The sequence below is a fragment of the Microcaecilia unicolor genome, chromosome 8 (assembly GCF_901765095.1).
Source record: "Microcaecilia unicolor chromosome 8, aMicUni1.1, whole genome shotgun sequence".
Lineage (NCBI taxonomy): Eukaryota > Metazoa > Chordata > Amphibia > Gymnophiona > Siphonopidae > Microcaecilia > Microcaecilia unicolor.
In genome coordinates this window covers 132,542,479-132,561,786 of record NC_044038.1, presented here as the reverse complement: position 1 = coordinate 132,561,786, position 19,308 = coordinate 132,542,479, and the positions used below count along the sequence as shown (strand labels likewise).

The following is a 19,308-nucleotide window of genomic DNA, read 5'->3' as shown; positions in this document are numbered from 1 at the left end:
GGACCATGCAGGTCTTTTTCTGCCGTCATTTACTATGTTACTATGAGTTACTAAAACTATAATCATCGTCATAAAAACATTTACTAAAAATCTAAAATAAAAGAAAAGAAGAGAAAAATGTATTCTCTCCCTGTTCTTTTTTGAACCCCTTATCTCCTATTCTCTCTGTCCCCCCTTCTTTTTGCTTTTCTTCACCTATACCTTTCCATTTTTAAATAATTAAAAATTTTATTAAACATTATCTTCAAATATATCTCGAAAAAAATGCGTTTTAAAAATTTTATGGAAATGAGTATAGGAATCTTCAAACCTAAGTTCCTTGGGAAGGCAGTTCCAAAGAGCAGGGGCTAAGAAAAATAATGCAGATGCTCGCGTTGATTCCCATCTAGCTTTAGATGGAGATGGAATTACCAATCTATTATCTGTCAATGACCGAAGTGTTCGCGCTGGTGTATAAGGAATAATAAGATTAGACAAATACGATGTTGGCGGAATTGTGTGCTGGGAGCCCGCCAGAGGTCTGTGTTGTAGCAGCATCAGCAGACTGACTGATGGGTGCTTCGGTTGGGGTAGTAACAGCATGTTCTGTAGAGTTGCTATCACTCAGTGGCGAGATTATATTGCATCCTGGGGGTCCGATGGGAGCACTGTGTGTGGATGCACTCGACATGGTGACTATTTGGAGGTCCATGTGGGACGATCTCTGTCGTGTGCTCTGTGACTCAGGCTGTCCATATTGGAGTCCAGCTCTGGTGGGGTCATCGTCATAGTGCCATTTTTGTACTCATTTGCTACAAGGCCGAGATCTGTGCTGCCTGGTTCCTGACCTGAATCTGCATCACCTGCCTGATAACTTGTAGCTGTTATGTCTGGTTGAGGACCTGCTTCTAGATGAAGACCTGGATCTGCGACATCAAGTGCTGGACCCAGATCTGTGATGCCGAGTGCAAGACCTGACTCTGTGATGCCTGGTGCTGGACCTTGATCTGCAATGTCTAATGCAGGACTGGGATCTATGTTGCCTGGTGTGTGACTGGGATCTGCTTTGTCTTTTATGGGATCTGAATCCGAGGTGGACTGAGGAGCTCCCAGAATGCTAATTTGAGCGAGACACTCCCTTCCGCTGCCAGGTGGTGTGGTGCCACTGTCTGCATTAGGCCACTACACCCAACTTCATTTAGGGTGCAGGCAGGTGCCAGAGAGCAGATGGTACGACTGTGGGACTAGTGATATTGTGGCTTTCTGCTCCATGCCACAGCTCTACTCCTGGGGGCTGCTGCTCTTGTTCTCGTGTTCATCTTGTGTGTCAAGTGGCTGGTGAAGATCTAGAGCTTGGGTACTATGGGAGCAATGTGCTGAAGATGTTGGGTTCTTGCAACCGAGGATATCACTGATCATGGGAGCAGGACGTTGGCTAAGTCAATGTAACACTCAGGCTGTCACTGCTGTCTTGAGGAGTGCTGTGAAATAGCTGTCCTGGTGAGGTTGAGGACAGGACCCTGGGTGGCAGAGGGAGTTGAGATGAAGCCTTAGTCCGGTGCAGCATGCTGTGAGGCTGTAATTCTGTATTCTAGGTCCGCTTGGTCTTGCGAAGGCACTCAGCTGCAGAATTGAAAGTTCAACTGGTGGGACCAGACACAAGTGGTAATGACAGCCCCTAGGGAACCCTCACCAAATTGCAAAGTCACGTGGAGAAATTGGAGCCAGTGTATTCTAGCTCTCTACTGCCGGTTCCGACCTTGTGCTCCTGCCCCTCTGCCTCAGTTCCTCTCTGTGCTTCCAAAGCACCAGACTGGTGGTCTTGTCCCATGCTCCACTTTTTTTTTTCTGCTGCTGCTTCAACTCCTGTGTTCCAGCTCTCTTTTTTCTCTGCTGCTTCTGCTCCCATACTCTGGTTCTCTTCTTCTCTGTTGCAGCTTCTGCTTCTCCTAGTCTGCTTGCCTACTGTTGGAATGATCCCACCATCTCTCGCTGAAGAGGATCTGCTCTCCTCTCCGGTGGTTCTTTATACTGGGTCTTCACGCCACAGTGCAGTGACCCTGCTTCCTCCCTGGCTTCCTCACTGACCAGTGATGGGATTACCTGCAGCATCACAGTGACATCATGCCTGAGGTGGGAAACTCAAGGAGGGGAAGCAGAGCATGAGCCAAGAGCTCCTGCATGGCAGCTGCCATGTTATGTGTGGCTGCTTGCCAGGTAGCTTGCCGGCCTTCTTTTTGATTGCTCCTAAAGAATTTCTTGTTAAATATTTTCAGGAAGTCATGAGTTTGGGTTTTTCTGATGCTAATTCTGGGGTCCTTTTATAAAGGCACACTGAAAAATGGCCGGCGGTAGTTTAGGCGTGGGTTTTGGGGGCACGCCGATCCATTTTTTAGCACACTTGTAAAAAAGGCCTCTTTGTTTTTGCCAAAAATGGACGTGCAGCAAAATCAAAATTGCCATGCATCCATTTTGGGTTTGAGACCCTACCTACCACCAGCTATAGACTTAGCGGTAAAAAATCTGAGCAGTAATGACCTACACACATCAAATGCCACTTGGCGCGTGTCCATTACGTGCGCCAGAAAATAAAAATTATTTTTCAGGTGCTCATAGCAGACACGTGCAAAAATTGAAATTACTGCAAGGGCCATGTGGTAACTGGGCGGTAACTGCAATTTGGCGTGTGTAGGGCACCTATGCGGCTTAGTAAAAGGGGCCCTCAATTTTGGTATCCTTAGTAAAAATAAAAAAATTAAAAAAAAAATAAAATGTTATTAATGTTGGTAGGGGAGGATATCTCGTGGATGGGGCCTTGGTTGATTTTACAACTTTCTTAGTGACATCCCAAGAGGCGGTTTGCACCAGAGCCACTCTCCTGGTTTCTTTTGTTAAAGAGGGAGATAAAAGAGTGTATTGAGAAGATTTTTTCAACATAAAGATGACTCTTTTTGTGGACAAAAGATAAATGTTTTCCCCAATGTTTCCAGGGCAATGCAGGCTTGTAGGAGGCAATTTGTGAGACTACTACTACTACTTAACATTTCTAGAGCGCTACAAGGGTTACGCAGCGCTGTACAAATTAACGAATAAGGACGGTCCCTGCTCAGAAGAGCTTACAATCTAAAAGACGAAATGTCAAGTTGGGGTAGATGAGATTTCCTGAGAAGAGATGAAGTGATTAGGTGCCGAAGGCGACATTGAAGAGGTGGGCTTTGAGCAATGATTTGAAGATGGGTAGGGAGGGGGCCCGGCGTATGGGCTCAGGGAGTTTGTTTCAAGCATGGGGTGAGGCGAGGCAGAAAGGGCGAAGTCTAGAGTTGGCGGTGGTGGAGAAGGGTACTGAAAGGAGGGATTTGTCTTGAGAGCGGAGGTTACGGGTAGGGACGTAAGGGGAGATGAGGGTAGAGAGGTAAGGAGGGGCTGCAGATCGAGTGCATTTGTAGGTGAGTAGGAGAAGCTTGAACTGTATTCGGTATCTGATCGGAAGCCAGTGAAGTGACTTGAGGAGAGGGGTGATATGAGTATATTGGTTAAGGCGGAAGATAAGACGTGCGGCAGAGTTCTGAATGGACTGAAGGGGGGATAAATGGCTAAGTGGGAGGCCGGTGAGGAGTAGGTTGCAGTAGTCAAGGCGAGAGGTAATGAGAGAGTGGATGAGAGTTCGGGTGGTGTGCTCGGAGAGGAAGGGGCGAATTTTGCTAATGTTATAGAGGAAGAAGCGACAGGTCTTGGCTATCTGCTGGATATGCGCAGAGAAGGAGAGGGAGGAGTCGAAGATGACACCGAGGTTGCGGGCAGATGAGACGGGGACAATGAGGGTGTTATCAACTGAGATAGAGAGTGAAGGGAGAGGAGAAGTGGGTTTGGGTGGGAAAACAATAAGTTCAGTCTTGGCCATGTTCAGTTTCAGGGGGCGGTTGGACATCCAGGCAGCAATGTCGGATAAGCAGGCCGATACCTTGGCCTGGGATTCCGCAGTGATTTCTGGTGTGGAGAGATAAAGCTGGGTGTCATCAGCATAAAGATGATAGTGGAAACCATGAGAAGAGATCAGGGAGCCTAAGGAAGAGGTGTAGATTGAGAAAAGAAGGGGCCCAAGGACAGAGCCTTGAGGAACTCCAACAGAGAGCGGGATAGGGGAGGAGGATGAACCATGAGAGTGTACTCTGAAGGTACGATGGGAGAGATAGGAGGAGAACCAGGAGAGGACAGAGCCCTGGAACCCAAAGGAGGACAGTGTGTCAAGAAGTAGGTTGTGATTGACAGTGTCGAAAGCGGCGGATAGGTCGAGGAGGATGAGGCTGGAGTAGTGACCTTTGGATTTGGCGAGGAACAGGTCATTGCAGACCTTAGATAGTGCCGTTTCTGTCGAGTGTAGGGGGCGAAAGCCGGATTGGAGCAGATCGAGGATGGCATGAGTGGAGAGAAAATCAATGCAGCGGCTGTGAATGGCGCGTTCAAGTATCTTGGAGAGGAAGGGTAGGAGGGAAATGGGGCGGTAGTTGGAGGGACAGGTAGGGTCAAGTGATGGTTTTTTGAGGAGTGGTGTGACCACAGCATGCTTGAAGGTGTCCGGGACAGTTGCAGTGGAGATAGAGAGGTTGAGGATATGACAGATGGTGGGGGTGATAGTAGGAGGGATGGTGATAAGTAAGTTGGTGGGGTTGGGGTCTGAGGAACAGGTGGTGGATTTCGAGATGGAGAGGAGATGGGCGGTTTCCTCTTCAGTGATAGCAGGAAAAGAGGAGAAGGAGGCCTGGGTAGGTTGGTTGAGAGAGTGGGTTATAGGCTGAAGAGGAGGAGAAGGTTTGGTGGTGAATTCGAGGTTGATCTTCTGGACCTTGTCACGGAAGTAGTCGGCCAGAGATTGAGGAGAGAGTGAGGGGGGTGGGGGGTGGGAGCGGAGGGCACTTTGAGGAGGGAATTGAGGGTGGCGAAGAGACGACGTGGGTTAGAGCTGAGGGAGTTAGTTAGTTGGGTGTAATAGTCCTGTTTAGCGAGGAATAGGGAGGATTGGAAGGAGGATAGCATGAATTTGAAGTGAATGAAGTCAGTATGGGCGCGAGATTTCCTCCAGAGGCGTTCAGCCGAATGGGCGCAGGCGCGAAGGTAACGGGTGCAAGGGGTCAGCCAGGGCTGGGGATTGGTACGTCTTGTGGGACGGGAGATGGACGGTGCAAGGGTGTCTAGAGCAGAGGAGAGAGTGGCATTGTAAGTGGAGACAGCTATGTCAGCAGATTTGGAGGACATGATGGAAGGGAGGAGATCAGAGATACTAGAGGATAAGGTGGGGGGGGGGGGGGGTGGTCAACAGCCTGGAGATTTCTGGACGTAGTAGTTAGTGTTGGGCGAGATTGAGGGGGAGGGTGCTGAAGTGTGAATGTGTGAGACTGAGACTAATGTGATGTCTAAAGTTTAGCAACTTGGAGCAACCTTTTCCTTAGATCTCCTTGTAAATATTTTGTTACTTATTTGGGAAATAATTATGTTTTCTTTGATTCTACTCAATTTCTTTACTTGGAAAATGAAGTAGTAATGTGATAAGGGGGTTGAATAGCCCTAATAGTCTTATTTTCCAACTATATCATTTGAACTATTTATTTCTTGAAAATTTTATTTTTTCCCTTTAATTGGGTTTGACAATTATTTAATAAAGTGGGGGAAAAAAGAGTTTCCAAACGTATTTGCATTACGGAGTGGGGCAGGGAGCAGAGACGACAAGGGGGCTTGACTGCAAATGGTTAGTGGGGCCCTTGTCCCTGTATTCCTGTCTTTACCCTGGTCTTTTTTGGGCTGCTGCTCTATTACCTGCATTATGGTAATCACCTGGATGATGTCATCGTCCAAGCAGCAGCAGCGGCAGAGCCAGAGAAAGCCGAAGACACCAGAGAGAGCAGGAGAGAGAGAGAGAGCCGGTGTTCGCACCTCTCGCAGACCGGGACTGTGTGCAGTATGGAGGGCAGGAAGGTCTGAAAGCAGCAGTATTACCCACCAAACCAGCTCCTAATTGCCCTGATCTTCAGCTGCCGTGCATGTGTCTCCTCTACGGAGCTGCAGCGGGGAGCGGCGCTGCTGATCCTGGTGCTGCCCTGGGAGCTCGACTGTCTCCCGGGCATCCCGGCGCTTCCGGCTGGGCAATCGTTTTTGAGCATCAAGGGGGTTGCTGAGGGAGGTGGGGGGACGGTCCCGGCCTGATCAGCTTCACCATTCTTCATTTCTTTACTGTGAACCTTGAGGGATTTATGGGGGAGATCACTCGATCCGGAGATGCCGAGGAAGGAGTCGCCTTTGCCAGAGGGCTGGGAGAAAGCCTGGGACTTCGATGGGAAAGTGTATTACATCGATCACACCAACAAAACCACCAGCTGGATCGACCCCAGAGACAGGTAGGAGCGCACACCTGCTGCCCTTCCAGCAAGGCAGATGCCGGCAGGGGATCCCTATCCCCAGGGTTCCGGGCTGTGTTCTATGGGATGCACCGGGGACCAGATCATGCTATCAGGCTCCTCTTTACTGCATGCTACTCTCTTAAGGTTTTCATCCAGAAAGGAAAGCTTTGGTGCAAAGATTTGTTAGCGATGTATTTATGTACATTTTTGAGGGCTGCAGTGGGGTAAATTGGGCGGAATGATGGTTAACAAAGAGCAGGGAATGCCAGAGCAAACCCAGCGGTTGGGAAGAGACGAGCAGGGGCAGAGGTGGGACTCGAACCTGTATCTGAGCCTGGCCCCTTTTATGGCATTTATATCCCGCATTAGCCCGAGTAGAACTCAGGTTCAATGTTAGGAAAACATGAACATGTTCAAAATATATTCACAGAAAGTAAAATACATCATATAATGTTAGACCAGTAAAACTTGAGTTAGGAGCAGATGTAATTAAATACTTAGGACCCTGTTTACAAAGGTGCGCTGGCGTTTTTAGCGCATGCTAATGCTAGAGACACCCATGTCCTATGGGTGTCTCTAGTGCTAGAACCAGGGGCGTAGCCAGACTTCGGCGGGAGGGGGGTCCAGAGCCCGAGGTGAGGGAGCACATTTTAGCCCCCCCCTGGCGCCGCCGACCCCCCCCCCCCGACATTTTTGACCCCTCCCATTGCCACCACCACCTTTGACCCCCCCGGCGCCAACCCTTTCGACCCCCTCTTCCCACTGCCGCCAACCCTCCCTCACCGCTGCTGGTAGGTACCTTTGCTGGCGGGGGTCCCCAACCCTTGCCAGCCGAAGTCAGGCTCACAGAAACAGAAGCTTGCCTTTGCAGATCAGCAGCGTGACTGCACAGGAGAAGAGGACTTTGGCTGGTGGGGGTTGGGGACCCCCGCCAGCAACGGTAGCCGACGGTGGCAGGGGAGGGTTGGCGGCGGGAGGGAGGGTTGAAGGGGTTGGTGGCGGGAGGGCCAGGGCCCAATCTACGAGGGGGCTAGGGCCCAATCTACAGGGGCCCATGCCCCCGTGGCCCCACGTAGCTACGCCCCTGGTTAGCACACATTATAAATGTTAGCATGCCTATACCGCGGCCTAAGTAAACAGGGCCCTGTTTACTAAGCCGCACTGTAGGTGCACAAATTTTTTAGCGTGTGCTAATGATAGAGACACCCATTATATTCATATGGGTGTCTCTAGCATTAGTGTGCGCTAATAAGTTTGCACGGCTTAGTAAACAGGACCCTTAGTGATTTAACCTAGATAATTGAAATATAGAGGGAAAAGGTAAGGGCTAGGATTAGCTGGGGGTAGACAGGAGTAGTGGGAGGTGGGATGAGGTGAAAATTAATGCCATGAGTGCTTATTTCTTTAAATGCAAAGGTGCACTAGCATTTTTAGCACATGTTAAAAATTAGTGTGCGATAACCGTGTAGGTGCCCATAAGAAGATTATAGGGCTTCTTTTACAAAGCCACACTAGCGATTTCTGCACTGCAAATGGGCTTCCTCTGATTTGGCACATTGAGAATCAGCAGCGCAGCTTTGTAAAAGAAACTCATAGGAATCTACATGGTTAGTGTGCGCTAAAAACGCTAGTGCACCTTTGTAAAAGACCCCCTAAGCTGGGGGGGCTCAAAAGCTACAGAAGGAATCGATGATCTTGTCCTTTCTCAAAGTTCTTTAATCGTCTAGACATGTTTGGGAACATATTTTAAGAAATAGAAAAAATTATGTATCTATATCGCTCTGTTTACCAGCTGGAAAATCAGTTCAGTGAGGAAGTTGGTCATAAGTTTACATTGTAAGGTGTTGGAATGACGATTTGTGGCTAAAATCTTGCTTACCCGGGGAAAGTTTAATACTTGCTCTCTCCTCCCCCATCTTGCTTTTGCTATTTTATGCCAAATCGGCCAGCAGGGAAATATACGGTACTTAAAGAGGTGCTATGCTTTAATTTCTGCTGTCAACATTTAGTCTCATGCAGGTGTGTAATTGTAGGTCAGTTCTGCTGGAGGGGGGGGGGATGTGAGTTTATACAATACCAGGCTGTAAAGAACAATGATAATTTAAAGCAATAAGCAAAGGAAGGCTGTTCATGTTTTCAGGATTTAGTGTATGATAATCAGCTACTCATTTTAGGCAGTCTTTTGATGGTGTACCTGCGTTTTTTTTTTGTCCATATCTTTCTCCACATCTTTTTATTCCAGTTCTATTTCTGTGGATGTTGTGCACAAAAGTCATAGCTTTACCAGGGAATTCATGTTCTGCAGTTCATGGATTTATCCCCACCTGAAATCCCGGCCCTTTGCCTAAGTCCTGACAGTGGATTGTTATGTCAGAAGCAGAGGACTGTGACAAGGACAAATAGGAACAGATTGTTGTGTCAGACTGTGACGTAAGGACAAATACAAGACTACCTCTGCTTAACACAAGACTACCTCTACTTCAGGAAGCAGGTGAAAGCTTGGCTCTTCAACCAATCCTTTAATGGAAGAAGTAACTAACTTGCTAGTCTCACTCACACACATGAGGATTGACTTGGGCTGCACATACTGCAGCGGGACATGTTTATCCACTCCTACCCTAGCTGAGATAACTTTCTTCAAATCACTTTCTAATTCTCCCTACTTTCTTACTCATCTATATGTTACAACTTTGCCTTACCCCTCACTACCAATTATAATGTTCTAGTACATATTGTGTTGTCATTGCAAGTAGTATGCCATGCCATACTTTGTTTTGTTGTTTGAATATTTTTACTGCTCTAATTGCCTACTGCTCATGTTTGATCTATTCTTACTGTGCACCACCTTGAGTGAATTCCTTCAAAAAGGCGGTAAATAAATCCTAATAAATAAATAAATAGGAACAGATGAATTCCAAGCGAGAACTTAATTTTTAAGGGAATGAAGTGGAAATTATCAACATGGGCTACTATTCAGACTTAACCCAGGTTATTAGTAACTAGGGGGTCCTTTTACCGAGCCACAGTAAAAACGTAGCATTAGCGTGTGGGATTGCCACACACTGAGGCCACTTTTTACAGCAACCATAAAAAGCCTTTTCAGTTGGCATCCTTAATGGGTGTGCGCTAATTTCACAATTAGCATGCGGCCTTTATTGCCTGAGCTCTTACTGCCACCTGTTTACTTGGCAGTAAGGGCTCATGCTCTGATCTGTCAGTAATTGGGCAGCACATGGCAGTGGCCATGCGCTGCCCGATTACCACCAGACACGCCTATTCCCCATGCTAGAAAATAAATTGTTATTTTCTAGCACGGGACACGGCGTGCAGCAAGAATAGAAATATCACAGGGTGCCTGGACACGCCCAGCAGTAGTGCTGTTTTGCCACACACTACCCGATCTTTAGCCCTACCGCCCTTTAGTAAAAGGGCCCCTTGGTCTCATTGCCTAAAATGGGACCTGCTAAAATTGCACCAGTTAAGGAGCTAGTGAGAGACTGGGGAAGGTGAGATCAATGGGGAATGGGAGTGTGGGGTGGGGGTGAAGGAAAGAGATGGAAAATTGTAAGTAGCTGTAGGTAAAAAGAGGGAGATTGAGGACTGGTTGGTAAGAAGAAGGATTGAAATCTGTCTAGAGAAGCAGAAAAATGAATGGATGAACGCTGAAATGAAGAGATTGATGTTAGAGTTGAATGAGAGGAGGAAGTGAAGACTGCAGGAGAAAGAAATGGCTAGTGAACAGAAGATCCTGAAATGAGAGCTAAGAAAAGGCAAAAGAAAGCAGAAACCAGAGATTGAGACCAGCATAATTAGAAAAATAAAATGGCCAGACAGCAAAGGTAGAAAAAAAAAGACTGTATTTTCTATTTAATGATTGGATTATGTCAGTTTGTGGAATGTATCTGTCTTCTTCAGCTTCAAGCAGGCTTGGGATCCTCTCTTGCCTGGGGTCCTAGGGCAGTTGTCCTGGTTGCCACCCCCCCCCCCCCGCCCCCCATACACACACATGCCAGCCCTGTAATCTACTAACTTTACATTTTGCACAGTGCAAGGTGAAATGAATCCCTTCCATATCATCAAGCTGATCAATCCATAGACTGGTGGGTTGTGTCCATCTACCAGCAGGTGGAGATAGAGAGCAAACTTTTGCCTCCCTATATGTGGTCATGTGCTGCCGGAAACTCCTCAGTATGTTCTCTATCTCAGCAGGTGGTGGTCACACATAGCAGCAGCTCTGGCTAGGCCTCCAAGCCTAATCCTTAGGTTTTGTTGAGGCCTGGGGTTGAGGGCTCTTTTGAGCAAGTGCAAACCTGGTGGTGCCAGGTCCCTCCTTTTCTCCCCCCTCCCGCTGGCTCCGTTAAAAAAAAAAAAAAAAAAAAAAAAAAAAATTTTTAACGTCTTTAAAGGCGTTTAATTCGACGTTTCTTTAAACGTTCATTGCAGCTACTCACTGGGACACCAGTTCGTTACAGCTCGGAGCGGCAAGCAGGTAATTTTACCTTTTTATAGCGGGCAGGGGGTTCCCCGATTCTTCTCCTCGTGGCAATGGCGTCGGAGGGCGAGGGCGCAAAGGGTCGCTCCCCGGATCGCTGGAGCGCTTCTAGAGGGGATGCGGGAGTTTTACAACCTGATTCGCCCTTGATGGGTGATAGTTTAGTGACCGATGAATGTCCCGGTCGTTCCTCCGGCGTGGCGGTTTTTTCCCGCCATAACCGCCCATCCCCCGCTCCTCGCCTCCGCCATCTTGGCCGGCCACGCGGCTCGGACGGCTTCTTCGTGGGCCGCCCTTGAGGTTGGAGACATTAATGCCATGAACGCCCTTAATTTGGGCGACGGCACAAAAGCGGCTAAAGTTAAGCGCCGTTCTTCCCGCGCGGCTCCTTCACGGAGTTTCGCGCCGGACGCCATTTTGGATGCGCAGCATGTCTCTCCCCGCTAGTGCGAGCGCCGGTTGAGAGTGCGTCTAGGGCTGTTGCCCAGACTGCGGAAGTGCACAGTCTGGGGGGTTTTTCCCCCGAGTTTGTTTTGCTGCTGCATCAGGCTTTCCTCATGCAAAACGCTGCCCCTGCTCCCTCTTCTGATAAAGAGGTTGAGGTTCCCAGGCCTTGGAGGACTTTTGTCTCCTCCGATGTAGATGAGGGCAGCGTGTCTGAGGTCTCCCAACGATCCTGTGCGGATTCCTTGGAGGAGATAGATCCCCGCTCGGATGGAGCGGATGACCCCTCTGCAGCGCGGCTTTTTAGCCCAGAGGATTTGCCCAACCTGTTGTTACAGGCCATGGACACTTTGAAGATTTCCTCTCCGGAGGACGTCTCTCCCTCAGCCCCTGTTGGCTCTGCCATTATGCTGGGGACGAAGCGCCCGCCTAGAACCTTCCACGTGCATGATGCCATGCACACCTTAATTGCGGCTCAATGGGATGTCCCGGAAACGAGCCTTAAAGTGGCTAGGGCTATGTCCCGCCTCTATCCTTTGGCTGTGAGTGAACGTGAGGCCTATCTGTGGCCTACCGTGGATTCTTTAATCACTGCGGTGACTAAGAAAACGGCGTTGCCGGTGGAAGGTGGCACGGCCCTAAAGGACGCCCAAGACAGAAGATTGGAGGCGGCCTTAAGGTCGTCCTTTGAGGCAGCTGTTTTAGTTTGCAGGCCTCAGTTTGCGGCTCCTATGTGGCCAGGGCGTGCCGGACTATGGTGCAGCGGGCTTCCCCCTCGGATCATTCCTTGAGGGCTGATTGGCCGGCCCTGGAATCGGGCTTAGCCTATTTGGCAGACTTGCTGTATGATGTCTGGAGAGCCTCAGCTAAAGGCATGGCTCAGACAGTCTCTGCGCGGCGGTGGCTTTGGCGGAAACATTGGTCTGCTGACCACGCCTCTAAATCCCGCCTGGCTAGATTGCCTTTTAAGGCAAGCTGCTCTTTGGGGTCGAGCTGGACAAAATCGTGACCGATCTCGGCACGTCTAAGGGCAAGAAATTACCAGAGGTCAGGGCTCGGGTTAGTACTCGTCCCGATACCTCCATACCGCCCGGGCAAGTCGGGTTCCTCTGCCCCCTCTTCCTTCAAGAGGAATTTCTCCCCCAAGCAGCATTCCTTTCGCAGAGACCGCCGTCCCGGAGGTGCTCCCTCCGGTCCTCCCCCAGGGTCTCGTACCCAATGTCGGGGCCTTGGTCCACGCCCCAGTGCAGATTGGAGGACGGCTGTCCTCGTTTCTGGGCGAGTGGACCACTATAACTTCAGACGCGTGGGTGCTGGAAGTCATCAGAGACGGCTACAAGCTAGAGTTCTGCCAACCCTTAAGAGACGGGTTTGTACTCTCTCCCTGCAAGTCTCCGGTCAAGCTGTGGTAGTGCAGCAGACCTTGGACAACCTGATCCGCCTGGGTGCGATCGTTCCGCTGCCAAAAAATCAGATTGGCAAGGGACGTTACTCCATTTTCTTTGTGGTTCCAAAGAAAGGAGGTTCTGTCCGGCCTCCTCGACCTCAAAGGGGTCAATCGGGCCTGGAAAGTGAGGCACTTTCGCATGGAGACTCTCCGCTCTGTTATAGCGGCAGTGAAGGCAGGAGAGTTCTTGGCTTCCTTGGACATCAAGGAAGAGTACCTGCATATTCCCATCTGGCCTCCTCTCCAACGCTTCCTGCGTTTTACAGTCCTGAGACGACACTTCCAGTTCAGAGCCCTCCCTTTCGGGTTGGCTACTGCTCCGCGGACCTTTTCCAAAGTAATGGGGGTCATAGCGGCCTTCCTGCTAAAGGAAGGAGTACAAGTCCATCCTTATCTGGACGACTGGTTGATCCGAGCCCCCTCTTATGCGGAGTGCGGCAAAGCTATGGACCGGGTAGTTGCTCTTTTGAGCTCCCTGGGATGGATCATCAACTGGAAGAAGAGCCAGCTGCGCCCGACTCAGTCCCTGGTGTATCTGGGAGTTCGATTCGACACCCAAGTGGGCAGAGTGTTCCTGCCAGACAATCGGATTGTCAAGCTTCAGGCTCAGGTGGACTAGTTCCTAGTAGCCTCTCCTATTCGGGCTTGGGACTACGTGCAGCTGTTGGGCTCTATGACGGCCACGATGGAAGTAGTGCCCTGGGCCAGGGCTCATATGAGACCACTACAGCTAAATGCTGCGCTGGACTCCGATGTCGGAGGATTATGCTGTGCGCCTTCCCGTGGACCCAGCAGTGCGCAAGGCGCTGAGCTGGTGGACGCAGACAGACAAGTTGTCTGCTGGATTGCCTCTGGTGACCCCGGAGTGGATTGTCGTCACGACAGACGCCTCTTTGATGGGCTGGGGAGCCCACTGCTTGGGAAGGACAGCGCAGGGGCTCTAGTCTCCTGCAGAGGCAAGTGGTCTATCAACCTCCTGGAACTCAGAGCCATTCGGTTGGTGTTATTGGAGTTCATCCCGGTACTGGTGTTGAAGCCTGTACGGGTCCGGTCGGACAATGCCACGGCTGTGGCCTATATCAACCGCCAGGGAGGTACCAAGAGCGCCCCTCTAGCCAAGGAGGCTATGAGTCTTTGCCAGTGGGCGGAAGCGAACCTGGAGCAGCTTTCAGCGGCCCACATTGCCGGAGTCATGAATGTCAAGGCGGTCTTTCTCAGTCGCCATCCCTTGGAGCCCGGAGACTGGCAACTATCTGCTCAGGCGTTCTTGGACATCACGAAGCGCTGGGGCCAGCCGAGCCTAGTTCTGATGGCGTCATCGGCCAATTGCCAAGTGCCGCGCTTTTTCAGCAGAGGACGGGACCCTAGATCCCTGGGAGTAGATGCTCTTCTCCAGCAGTGGCCGACACAGGAGCTCCTCTATGTGTTCCCGCCCTGGCCCATGTTGGGCAGGGTGCTAGACAGGGTGGCAAAGCATCCCGGCAGGGTAATCCGGGTGGGTCCGGATTGGCCCAGACGTCCCTGGTATGCGGACTTGATCAGGCTTTCAGTCGACGATCCTCTGCGGCTGTCAGTGGAGCAGGGCCTGTTACATCAGGGTCCCGTGGTGATGGAGGATCCCTCCCCCTTTGGTCTTACGGCCTGGCTATTGAGCGGCAGCGTCTGAGGAAGAAGGGCTTCTCAGACAAGGTCATCGCCACTATGCTAAGAGCGAGGAAGCGCTCTACTTCTACTGCTTACGCCAGGGTTTGGCGTATGTTTGCAGCGTGGTGTGAAGCAGGCTCACTTTCTCCCTTCACTGCTCCAATTTCTTCAGTGTTGGCGTTCCTGCAAGAAGGTCTGGAGAAAGGCCTGTCGCTCAGTTCCCTTAAAGTCCAGGTAGCGGCTCTGGCTTGCTTCAGGGGTCGCCTGAAGGGTGCTTCCCTGGCTTCGCAGCCAGATGTGGTGCGCTTTCTCAAGGGAGTTAATCACCTGCGCCCTCCTCTGCACTCAGTGGTGCCTGCGTGGAATCTCAACCTGGTGCTAAGAGCATTGCAGAAGCCGCCTTTTGAACCCTTGTCGAGGGCATCTCTGAAAGACCTGACGTTGAAAGCAGTCTTTTTGGTGGCTATTACTTCAGCCAGAAGAGTTTCCGAGCTCCAGGCGCTCTCATGTCGAGAGCCTTTTCTGCAGTTCACTGAGGCAGGAGTGACTATTCGCACAGTGCCTTCCTTCCTGCCCAAGATTGGTTCTCGCTTCCATGTGAATCAGCAGCTCTGTCTCCCTTCCTTTCGTAGGGAGGACTACCCAGAGGAGTACTCCGCTCTTGAATATCTGGATGTGAGACGAGTCATCATCAGATACTTGGAAGTGACCAATGATTTCCGGAAATCGGATCATCTGTTTGTCCTGTTTGCAGGTCCTCGTAAGGGTCTGCAGGCTGCTAAGCCTACAGTGGCAAGATGGGTCAAGGAAGCCATTGCAGCGGCTTATGTGGCCGCGGGGAAGGTGCCGCCTATCCAGCTGAAGGCTCACTCCACTAGAGCTCAGGCGGCCTCGATGGCAGATGCCGGATCCGTCTCCTTGGAAGAGATATGCAAGGCGGCAACTTGGGCTTCGGCGCATACATTCTCCAAGCATTACCGTTTGACTGTGGCTGCACGGGCGGAGGCCCGGTTTGGAGCTTCAGTGTTGCGGTCAGGGATTTCAATGTCCCGCCCTGGGTGAGTACTGCTTCGGTACATCCCACCAGTCTATGGATTGATCAGCTTGATGATATGGAAGGTAAAATTATGTATAATCATACCTGATAATTTTCTTTCCATTAATCATAGCTGATCAATCCATAGCCCCTCCCAGATATCTGTACTGTTTTTATTCTGGTTGCATTTCAGGTTCAAGTTTAGTCTTCAGTTACTTCAGAAAGACTTCGTGTTCAAGTTTTTTCACTTGGATTCTTCAAGAGTTGAGACGAGTTTGTGTTACAGTGAGCTGCTGCATTCCTCTCCCCCCCGTTTTACGGGGCTGGATTGAGACATAAATTCTGCCGGCACTCCCTCCCGCTTCGTGCGGCTGTAGGGCAGTTTTGTACCCTTCCCGCTTCGGCGGTGTTAGGGTCAGTCAGCTCCTCCCGCGGTTGCGGTTGCAGGATAAGCCAGATCCCCCCGCATCGGCGGGTGTGGTGTCCCTCCCCCGCTCCGCGGGGATGAGCTGGACGGATTCCCCTCCCCCACTTGTGTGGGGATGAGCTGGGTTAATTCCCCTCCCCCGTTTTGGCGGTGGTGAGCTGGGCAGAGTGTCCCTTCGTGGGTGTAATTCTCTAAGTGCTGAGTCCTGCGGATGGAGCTTTGATATCGACATACTGAGGAGTTTCCGGCAGCACATGACCACATATAGGGAGGCAAAAGTTTGCTCTCTATCTCCACCTGCTGGTAGATGGACACAACCCACCAGTCTATGGATTGATCAGCTATGATTAATGGAAAGAAAATTATCAGGTATGATTATACATAATTTTACCTTATTTCTCTGGTGTTGCATTGCATGTAGCAGGGCTGCCGAGAGACAGGGGCAGGTTTGCTGCAGCCAGCGCCCCCTTCACTCAGGATGCAGCTGCTGTTGCCGCCCATCACTTGCTTGCTCACTCACGCCGCCCCCCTCCCCTACCTTCCTGCGTCAGTGTGTCTGCTCCTCCATGGCCTCCAAGGGGGGGACCTGGTGCCTGGTTCTGTCTCTCTCCTGCTCCTGTGTGCTGGGTTATCACATTAACACAATCACCCAGGTCCCGACAAGAGCAGGAGAGAGACAGACCCTGGCACCAGACCCTCTCCCCCCCCCTCCTTGGAGGCCAAGACGGGGGAATTTTGCCCCCTCTGTCCCCCATCTCGGTGACCCTGGCATGCAGTGTTTAACTTCTTGGTGTTTCAGAGTAATTTTTTGTATCCGTATTTACATTTTCGTTTTATGATCATTTATTTTTTTATTTAGTTTTAGCTGTTTTAAAATTATCTTTCAAATACATCTTCCAGAGTTCAGTAGGAGCCAGGAGTCTTGTTTTTGAAAAATTAAGGGGCCCAATATTCAAAATGATCTATTCATACAGGGAAAGGCTCCTGCCCAGTGAAATTAAACTGAGTGAGTTCTGTCTGTGTTCTGTGTGTGCAACCAAAGTTGGCTATTCTATTTAACGTGGAGTTTCTATGTAAGAACGTGTAATAATCTGTACTGATGTTCTAGGGCTCACTGCAATATTTATGGGGCTGCCTTTTTCCATGTGGGGTCCTTGTTGTGTGAACTTTGGGAGATAGAGCTGTAATGGTAGATTTGCTCTAGGTCCTGAGTGACTGTTTTTTTGTTTTTAATAAGTTTCTATTATTTCACAATATGCCTGGTACTGAAAGTATTAATGTTGCTGTTATTGAAACGACACTTGAATCAGACATTTTTTTTATATGGTAAGTTTTTTTTAATGGGGAAATTAAAGCCTGTTGATGCTTTAACTGTATCTAAGACAATTCTTATCAGTTTTACTCTCTGCTCCATAGAAAGAAGCTGTGGAGGAGTGGCCTAATGGTTAGTGCAGCGGATTGTGGACCTGGGGAATTGGGTATGATTCTCGCTGCTGCCTGACGGTCATCATTGGGTTGAGATCCTGGGGAACCAGGATCAATTCCCTCTGCAGCTCCATGTGACCCTAAACAAGTCACTTAGCCTTCCATTGCCCCAGGCACAATATATAACTTAGATTGTGAGCCCATTAGGGGCACTGCAAAGTACTTGTAATAGAAATTGTAAACCACGTGGAGGGGCATTTTCGATATGACGTCAAAGTCCGACTTTGGACGTTTTGCAAAAAACGTAATTTTCAAAAAAGAAAAATGTGTATTTTTTGTTTTTGAAAATAGGAGGTTTTGTGATTTGGACGTTTTATTTTTTGGTTCATTTAAAAAAAAAAAAGTCGAAGTGCAAAACGCACAAAGTCAAGCCATTGGGATGTAGGAGGAGCCAGCATTTTTAGTACAATACACTGGTCCCCCTGACATCCTAGGACAGCAATTGCAGTGGACTTCATAAAATGCTGCTAGGTACACATCTGACCATTGCTCCCTTACCTTGTCTGCTGAGCACCCCAAAACCCACTACCCCCAACTGCACACCACTACCATAGCCCTTACGGGTGAAGGGGAGCACCTATATGTGGATACAGTGGGTTTCTGGTGAGTTTTGGAGGACTCACAGTTTCTTCTACAAGTGTAACAGGTAGGGGGAGAGGAGCCTGAGTCCACCTCTCTGCAGTGCACTGCACCGCACTCACTACTACACTACTCCAGGGACCTACATGCTATTCTAATTGACCTGAGTATAACATCTGAGGCTGGCACAGAGGCTGGCAAGTAATGTTTTTCATTACATTTTTTGGGGGGTGGGAGGGGATTAGTGACCACTGGGGGAATAAGGGGAGGTCATCCCTGATTCCTTCCATTGGCCTTCTGGTTATTTAGGGCACCTTTTTGTGCCTTTTTTGTTTTAAAAAAAACAGGTCTAGCTCAAAACATCTTAGTTTTAGTGCTGGACGTTTATGGCTGACATGTCTAAGTCTCAGGAATGCCCAAGTTCTGCCCTGAACACACCCCTGATATGCCCCCTTGAGATTTGGACGCACTTCTGATGGACTTCAAAGAAAAACGTCAAAAAATTGGTTTCGAAAATACTGATTTGGACATTTTTGTGAGAAAAACATCCAAATGCTGCTTTATGCCACTTTTTAGACGTTTTTCTGTTTTGAAAATGTGCTCAATAGTCACCTCAGGGATCACTTGCAATATGTCAAGTGCTGAAAATAAATAAATAATACAAGAAGGTTATTTTGCCTCTCTTGGAGAAATTCCTCCCTATTCCCATGGAGAGACAGAAAAATTTAAACTATTTGCTGACACCAGAGAGTTCACACCAACCTCTTCCTCACTCTTCTCCTTTCTCCCTACCAGTAGGTAGATTATTTTGTAAACTGTAGTTTCTTCAGTTTTAGCTGTTTTAAAATTATCTTTCAAATACATCTTCCAGAGTTCAGTAGGAGCCAGGAGTCTTGTTTTTGAAAAATTAAGGTGCCCAATATTCAAAATGATCTATTCATACAGGGAAAGGCTCCTGCCCAGTGAAATTAAACTGAGTGAGTCAGAAGGAGGTATTCAGTGGATGTGTGCTAGATGTAATCTAGATTTCAGCAAAGTGTTTGACACAGTTCCTCATAGGAGGCTCTTAAGTAAACTTGACAGCATGAAGTTAGGACCCAAACTGGTGAGCTTCATTAGGAACTAGTTGACAGACAGACATGCCAGAAGGTGGTGGTTAATGGAATTCACTCGGAGCAAGGTAAGGTGACTAGTGGAGTGCCTCAAGGATCAGTGTTGTGGTCAGTTCTGTTCAATGTATTTGTGAGCAACATTTCCAAAGGGTAAGAAGGTAAGGTTTGTCTTTTTGCGGATGATACTAAGACTTGTAACAGGGTGGACACCCCGGAGGGAGTGGAAATAATGAAAAAAGGTCTGCAAAAGTTGGAAGAATGGTCTAATGTT

At 49.3% G+C, this 19,308-nt stretch overlaps 1 protein-coding gene across 2 annotated transcripts in view; it reads left to right on the top strand.

Moving 5' to 3' along the window:
• Window positions 1–5,858: 5,858 nt before the first annotated feature.
• WWC1 (WW and C2 domain containing 1) overlaps window positions 5,859–19,308 on the top strand; it is a 439,489-nt gene continuing 426,039 nt past the window's right edge. For both annotated transcript variants that reach the window (XM_030211705.1, XM_030211704.1), the window contains exon 1: window positions 5,859–6,368. In XM_030211705.1, the coding sequence (XP_030067565.1) occupies window positions 6,250–6,368 (119 nt within the window). In that variant the 5' untranslated portion in view covers window positions 5,859–6,249. The remainder of the gene's footprint in view (window positions 6,369–19,308) is intronic.